This window comes from Populus nigra, chromosome 13, assembly GCF_951802175.1.
Source record: "Populus nigra chromosome 13, ddPopNigr1.1, whole genome shotgun sequence".
In the NCBI taxonomy this organism is placed as follows: Eukaryota; Viridiplantae; Streptophyta; class Magnoliopsida; order Malpighiales; family Salicaceae; genus Populus; species Populus nigra.
In genome coordinates this window covers 8,927,239-8,934,650 of record NC_084864.1, presented here as the reverse complement: position 1 = coordinate 8,934,650, position 7,412 = coordinate 8,927,239, and the positions used below count along the sequence as shown (strand labels likewise).

The window sequence follows — 7,412 nt, the reverse complement described above, 5'->3', positions numbered from 1 at the left end:
CTTCATGCTAAAATATATTCTTCCATTACAACTTATGTTCTTTGTTATTATGAACTTAACAGAGGAGACAACCAACTTAGACTGATCCTTATTAGAACAAGGAATGTTATGGATCAATCAATTATACTTACTATGGCTAAGAAAGTTTTCACGTAGCATTTTAAAGGAAGCTATAGAATGAGGTCTTCATCAACCTTTCTCCAATACATGTCAGATGAACGTCTAAGGTCGACTACACATCACTAAACTCATGAAAAGTATACTATAGCTCTTAATGGCACCCACTAAAAAGCATCATGGATGTTTTCTTTCGTCATGACATTTGCTCTTAACCTAGCATTCACTCAAGGCATTATTAATATAGTTAATCACTTAGAGTTCTAAAGCTATAATTTGATCTTCTACTAAGACCATGACTATTTTTAAGTAGGTGTTACTAGGCTTCTTGGACTTAAAAAAGATTAAATATTTGCATAACTAGTAGAGCAAGAAAGCTACTTGCTCACGCTAATTTGAAAAGTTTTTTTTTCTTCTCTCATTTGAGAAGAGTGTTATAACGTAAAGGTGCCTGCTAATAGATCTTTAAATTAACTAATATGAACTTATAAAAAGACACATAATTTTTCAGTCCTAAAAAGGCCTCATATCATATCCAAGTCAAGACGAGTTATAATTTACATATTATACCTGGAGATAAAGACATTACATTTTGACCAGAAGAGAAAGCATGACCAACATCTCTTTATTTATCTTTATGGTAATCTTAAATACTTAAATGGTGTTGAAAATCCTTTGACATTTCTGCCCATTACCAAAGTTTTGCTTCAATCAGTTGAGCTAGTTGATGTAATCAAAAGAGGCAATACTAGGCCATTTTGCAATTAATTTCTTTCAAATATTGAGGATAACATGGTCATTTTAAAGTGAAAGTATTTCTCTTTTAATGTTCAAAGAGAAGAGATGATCTCTTTAAAAAATAATTGCTTTTTGGTAAGGCCCTAAACATTCCCCAACCATACCTTATATGACAATACTTATAATTACCTAGTTAACATTAGACATGTAGCTAATAAAGTTTTAGAAACAAGTTATTAGAGAATGTTTTCTTTTAGAGTTGTTGGAAAATGCCTTTTTGAAGAACAAAATCCATGGGTTGTTTAGAAATAGAGTAATACTTCAACTTTATGAAAAACTATAGTTATTAAAGGACAACTGCAACTTTCTTTCTCAAATGCAATATTTTTCCATCAATTTTTTTTTTGAAAAACTAGTTTTTTAGTTTTTCAAATTTGTATTGAGTTTGAAAAATATATTTTAGAGGTTCTTTATAGTTTTTCAATTAAAGAAAAAACATGAACAATAAAAAAAATTCTTTTATATACTAGCACTTTTTAGCAATGTAAAATATTAAAATTATTTTTTATGTATTTTCATATTTAGTTAGCATGATAAATGTACTTTTTATCATAATTATTTTATAAAGATTTGTTTGAGATAATAATACAACTTTTTCATTATAATGTTTAATTTAATGAAATAAAATTAATATTCTACAATTAAATTACCACAAATACAAAATATTAAAATGACTATTATAAATTATGGTTTTAATTTTTCATGAAAAGCAGTTATAATCTTGATGTATTTCGTTTTCTTGTATGGAGAAAATCTTCTTAGTTTCCAACAAATGAATAGTGCTTGATTAGCTATACATTTCTATGTTTATTGTTTTATGGTTGATATTTAAAAAACAATTAGAGGATTTTTCCACTATAGCTTTATTTATTTTATGTTTATTGTTTTAATTAATTCTTTTGTTTTTACCTACTTTATAGTAATTTTCTTAACGAGGTTGAGAATTTCACACTTTATTCTACTCGCAAGGGCTCTGCTGACGATTTAAGTTTTCAATTGTAATCTTTCTTTGCTGGAAGGAAAAAAGGAATGAGAAGTAAAATATTAAGCAAGCAATCTCATATAGAGATAAGAAGAGATATATCCTCGAAAGTTAGCTGCGAAAGAAGGAGAGAAAATGAGGAAATCGACAATAGGAGCCATAGAATGGTAGTTGGTGCCATGGATTCGAGCCAGCTCGTAATGAATTTGTAGACGACTGTTCTTCTTAGGTATGAACGATCCTATGGATCCGCCATGTATTTTCTCTACTTGTCAATTCCAGCTGCTCAAAACCAAAGCTTCTTAGACATTTCTGAGTCACATGATCGAGTAGGGAAAAGAATGAAAGATAGAAAGGCAATGCGGTAGGCAGGCACTTTCGAAGATATATCTATATGGCTGTTCTTCGGTATGAACGGACGATCATATGGCTTTCTACAGTACCTGTCAGCCCCTGTCGCCGGTCACCATCGAGCAATAATACCTTACCATGCGTACACACGGTGCTTTCTAATATCCACACGGTTCACGACACTATATCACTATATATATATATATATATATATATATATATATACACTCATTTAAAAAAAACGTGATCTTGGTACTGTGATATTGACTATTATTTTAATTATTTTTATTTAAAAATATATTAAATTAATGTTTTTTTATTGTTTAAAATTTATTTTTAACAATAATATATCAAAATAATAAGAAAACATCAAAAAAAATTAAAGAAAGAAAAAAAAAATATTAATATTTTTTAAAAATATTTTTAAAATACAAAAATAAACGGGTCCTTAACAAAAATTAAGATTTGAAAAGTCTTTTTCTTGTAGATTAAAAATATATAAGATTATTAATTTTAAGAAATCTAAGCTCGACTCGTGATTCAACCTAGATTTTTTTTAGGTATGTTATGCCTGGCTTGGCTTCAAGTTCACAAGTTTTTTTTATTTTTAATTAAATTATTATTTTGATTTTTTAATTTATTTTACACAAAAAAATAAAATGGATATTACATTTGTGTGGTTTTTTATTTGATTTTCTAAGAGTTAATTCACAGTTTTTTAAATATGTTCCTTTGTATTTATGTGCTATCATACCATGCACTAAATCAAGATTGAAGAAAATAATTTTAAAAAATTAAGTATAAATTTATGGTGTAGTTTCTCACAATTGAATTCGATTAAAAAACATAGGATAAGTAAAAATTAAAAATCCCCCAACCTTTATCCTAAGCGTAGAATACACAAGAGTATGTATAAGAGTAAACTAGATATTTTTGTATTTTATTCAATTAAATGGACCTACGATGATGAAAGGTTGTGTTCCGTGCACAATACCATATAAAACGTTAGCATCTTGTCTCTCAAATGTTTGGAGTCGAGTAGTTTTGTAAACATAAAACTAATGTAAGAGTTGTATTTTTAAAATTAGTCGAGAAGGATATTTAATCTCGGTTAATATGCAAAAATATCTCTTAATATCGCATAAAAAAAGCAATGGCAGAATTTATTTTATCTAATTACGTGTTTATATATATATATATCATTATATTATTAAAGAGATTGGAGCATTTTTCTTTGGCTGACGTACCAACACTTCTATTTAAAGGCAGCAACGTCGACGATAGAAGTTTCATACAATAATAAGCTCTCATCTCTAATTCTATCTTCATAGTAGAGACTAGAGAGTGCACAAATATCATTCTTGTAAGATGGGGGATGAAGACAAAAAGACTCCCACGTCCCCCGAGACCTCCATGGAGAATGGAAGGGAGGAGAAAACCACCTCAAATGACGAGCCAGTGGTTAAATACGGAGGAATTAAAGCCATGCCCTTTGTCATTGGTAAGCTCACACAGCTTTTTTTTTTTGTCTGATTTCTCTTTTCGTAGGCAGAAAAAGTTGGCTTTTTTGGATGTTAAAGTCTGTTCATGCCCGTGCGTGATCTCTTCATGATCGATATGACATTTATATGTGTCTGTATATGTGCAGGAAACGAGACCTTTGAGAAGCTCGGCACAGTTGGTTCCTTGACAAATCTTGTTGTGTATCTGACAACAGTTTTCAACATGAAGGGTGTCACTGCCACCACATTCCTTAATGTCTTCAGTGGAACCACCAACTTGGCACCTCTTCTTGGAGCTTACCTCACTGACACTTACTTCGGACGCTACAAAACTTTGGGTTTTGCTTCGATCTCTTCTTTCGTGGTAATTCCTTGCTTTTTTATAACTCGCCTCTTGAATTATTCTGGAAAAAACAAGTAAGGGAAAAGATGGTGTTCAGCAATGAAGCAAGTGAAGGGAGTTGAGGCCAGTGTTGACCCTGCAAAAGCACAGGGATAGCTGTAGCACGATGCTACCACCTAAGCACTTCCAACTTTCAAGGATTTAAACAAATTTAGAGTCTAAACTTTTCTTTTACGTTCTTGGTCTCAAGTTGATGAGACTTACAGCGCAGATCTTGTCTTCACATGCAATTCATTGACATATGTTTTGAATATGGAATTAAAAATTCATGCTTCACTTATTGACAGTTTCGTGCTGCTTTAGGTTTTAATGGTAGGTGTCATCTCTAAAGAACGAGGGAAAAGCTTGTCGTAGTTATATATTTTCTCTTTGAATTACAGCCTTGTGTTACACAAAAAAAAAAAAAAAAAGGAATAGGAAAGAAAAACTCTTTCGATCTGTGGTTGTGTGAGTGAGGTCAGAGAGCATCTGGGGACAATAATTTTTATAATTATTAATCATATTTTATAAAATAAAAATATCTTTTATATAACAAAAAATCTTAAATACAAAATGAAAATTACTTGAGTTTAGATTTAATTACTTCGGGAAAAAAAATTGATTTTTTTATTTTTATTTACTTTAAATTAATATTATTTTGGTATTTTTAAATTATTTTGATGCTATGATATAAAAATTATTTTTTAAAAATAAAAAATATTATTTTAATATATTTATAGATAAAAAATATTTTTTAAAAAAAAAAACAATTTTATTTTCAAGCTCCATTATTTAACAACACGCAATTTTTTTATTCAGACACCACGAATTGATTTGTCGATAATTTATATATACAATTTTTTTAGTATTCCTGTCTGCGCGGAGTTCTTGGCAGTAAATCCAGTGAAGATAAATTTCTTTTATTTCCCAACGACGTCAAGTATATAATTATTACGGTTGCTCTTTTCTTATACGACGCTTTTTGTATCATGTACTATATATCTAGTTTGAATTCCCATATTAAATTTTTTTTCCTCTGTTTCTATTTAGGGAATGGTGGCGTTAATGCTAACAGCAGCAATCTCCACTCTACACCCTCCAAAGTGTGCGCCAGGAGCTGCGTGCGCTGGGCCAACAACTTGGCAATTTGCCTTCCTGCTGAGTGCGTTTGCCTTTTTGATAATCGGAGCTGGTGGCATACGGCCCTGCAACCTAGCCTTTGGAGCAGATCAATTCAATCCCAATACTGAATCTGGCAAGAGGGGTATCAACAGTTTCTTCAATTGGTACTACTTTACCTTCACGTTCGCCGTGATGATATCGGTGACTGGCATTGTCTATGTGCAATCAAACATTAGCTGGACCATTGGTTTCGGAATTCCGGCATTCCTAATGTTCCTTTCTTGTGTAATGTTCTTTGTGGGAACAAGAATTTATGTTATAGTGAAACCTGAAGGCAGCCCAATAAGTAGTGTGGTGCATGTAATTGTTGCTGCTACGAAGAAACGAGGCCTGAAGCTTCCTGAAAACTCTACTGTCTCTCTTTTCAGCTACATTCCGGCCAAATCTATTAACTCTAAGCTTCCTCGCACGGAACAATTTAGGTGAGAAGGATTAATTTCTGGACAGCATTTAAGCATGAATCATTTAATACAACAACATCGTCAGTGGAGTACTTTCGTGTGTGAAGACTCGGCAGCATACATTAATTATTTGATTGCCAATTACAGAATCAGAGGTAATTTTTATTTTTCGTTTTGACTTTTAATACTCAATGATCACGACCATTGCAGGTTTCTTGACAAAGCAGCAATCATTACAAATGAAGATCAAATTAATTTGGATGGTTCAGCTACTAACCCATCAAAACTTTGTAGCATCCAACAAGTCGAGGAAGTGAAGTGTTTGCTGAGGATAATTCCCATATGGTCAACATCCATACTTTATCATATTCCCTTAATCCAGCAACAGACTTATGCAGTTTTCCAAGCCCTTCAGATGGATAGACGTCTGGGCACCAGTTTTGAGGTTCCTGCCGCAACGTACGTAATCTTTACAATGATAACCCTCACCATCTGGATTCCCCTCTATGATCGAATCATTGTTCCGTTTCTTCAAAGGCTTACTGGCAAAGAAGGTGGACTAACATTGCTTCAAAGAATGGGAATTGGAATGGTTCTAGCAATGCTTTGTACAATCGTTTCTGGGTTGGTAGAAGGAAACAGAAGGCACGTTGCTTTAACAAGGCCAACCTTAGGCATTACAAGTAAAGGAGGCGCTATATCATCATTGTCTGCCATGTGGCTGATACCGCAACTTTCACTCTCTGGACTTTCAGAGGGTTTCAATTATATTGCACAGATCGAGTTCTACTACAAGCAATTCCCAGAAAATATGAGGAGTATCGCTGGGTCATCCTTTTTCGCAGGTGCTGCTATCTCTAATTTTCTAAGTGGTTTCCTAGTTACTATAGTCCACCGCATTACTTCAGGGAGTAAATCTGGAGACTGGTTGGACGATGATCTTAACAAAGGGAAACTGGATTGCTTCTATTACATGATTGTTGGTCTGGGGATCCTCAACTTCGGCTATTTTCTTTTGTGTGCCAAATGGTATAGATATAAAGATGGTGATATTTCCACAGTGGAGATGGATACAAAGGGATCGCAGAAGCATATTGTATGAATAGGAAAGCTTCAAGCCCTGAATGGAACTGGACTACGTACTGCCAGTCGTTTTCCTTCCCAGCATCAACACGTCAAGGAGTTCATTTAGAGAGAAGAGCAAGAGAAATGCAAGCACTATTCTCAATTAGAACGATAACATATCTCATGGAATGTTGTCACCCTGTAAGGAGCACTGGCTATAAAACCTGCCATATATATATACACACACAAACACACACTCGGGCTGACATTGTTACCTAGCTTTGTTCCTATGAAGTATCTGGTTGTATAAAATATCCATTGAATAAAAAAAAAACCCCTTGCCATTCCACCCATCTTCTTATGCTAGACACTAAACATAGTCGTCACCTTCCTTTTCCTTGATCCGTCACCTTCCTTTCCTTTGATCCCTCACTGGCCACCATCTCCAGCCATAAACCCCTGAATCTCGCCAAACCATAAGATTATCACCACACAAGAGCTGTCGAAGTGTAGAATTCATCTTCAAATTGAATTTAGAAACTACAAGATTAAAGTCCCCCTTTCCTGTGACGAAACCCACACAACTGATATTATCACTATAAGCCCAACTAATTGATTTATCCAAATAAAGC

The 7,412-nt window shown here is 33.2% G+C and overlaps 1 protein-coding gene across 1 annotated transcript; it reads left to right on the top strand.

Moving 5' to 3' along the window:
• The first annotated feature begins 3,495 nt into the window (after positions 1-3,495).
• Positions 3,496-7,129, top strand: LOC133670416 (protein NRT1/ PTR FAMILY 2.10-like). The gene is made up of 4 exons (XM_062090905.1): positions 3,496-3,749; positions 3,897-4,114; positions 5,183-5,736; positions 5,926-7,129. The coding sequence occupies exons 1-4, from the start codon at positions 3,617-3,619 to the stop codon at positions 6,815-6,817; spliced, it is 1,797 nt and encodes a 598-aa protein (XP_061946889.1). The 5' UTR covers positions 3,496-3,616; the 3' UTR covers positions 6,818-7,129.
• Positions 7,130-7,412: the final 283 nt, after the last annotated feature.

Excerpts from the sequence above, each read along its gene's own strand:
- LOC133670416 (XM_062090905.1), top strand. The coding sequence starts at position 3,617 with ATGGGGGATGAAGACAAAAAGACTCCCACGTCCCCCGAGACCTCCATG. Across the intron at positions 3,750-3,896 it reads AGCCATGCCCTTTGTCATTG|GAAACGAGACCTTTGAGAAG; the intron begins GTAAGCTCACAC and ends GTATATGTGCAG. Across the intron at positions 4,115-5,182 it reads CTTCGATCTCTTCTTTCGTG|GGAATGGTGGCGTTAATGCT; the intron begins GTAATTCCTTGC and ends GTTTCTATTTAG.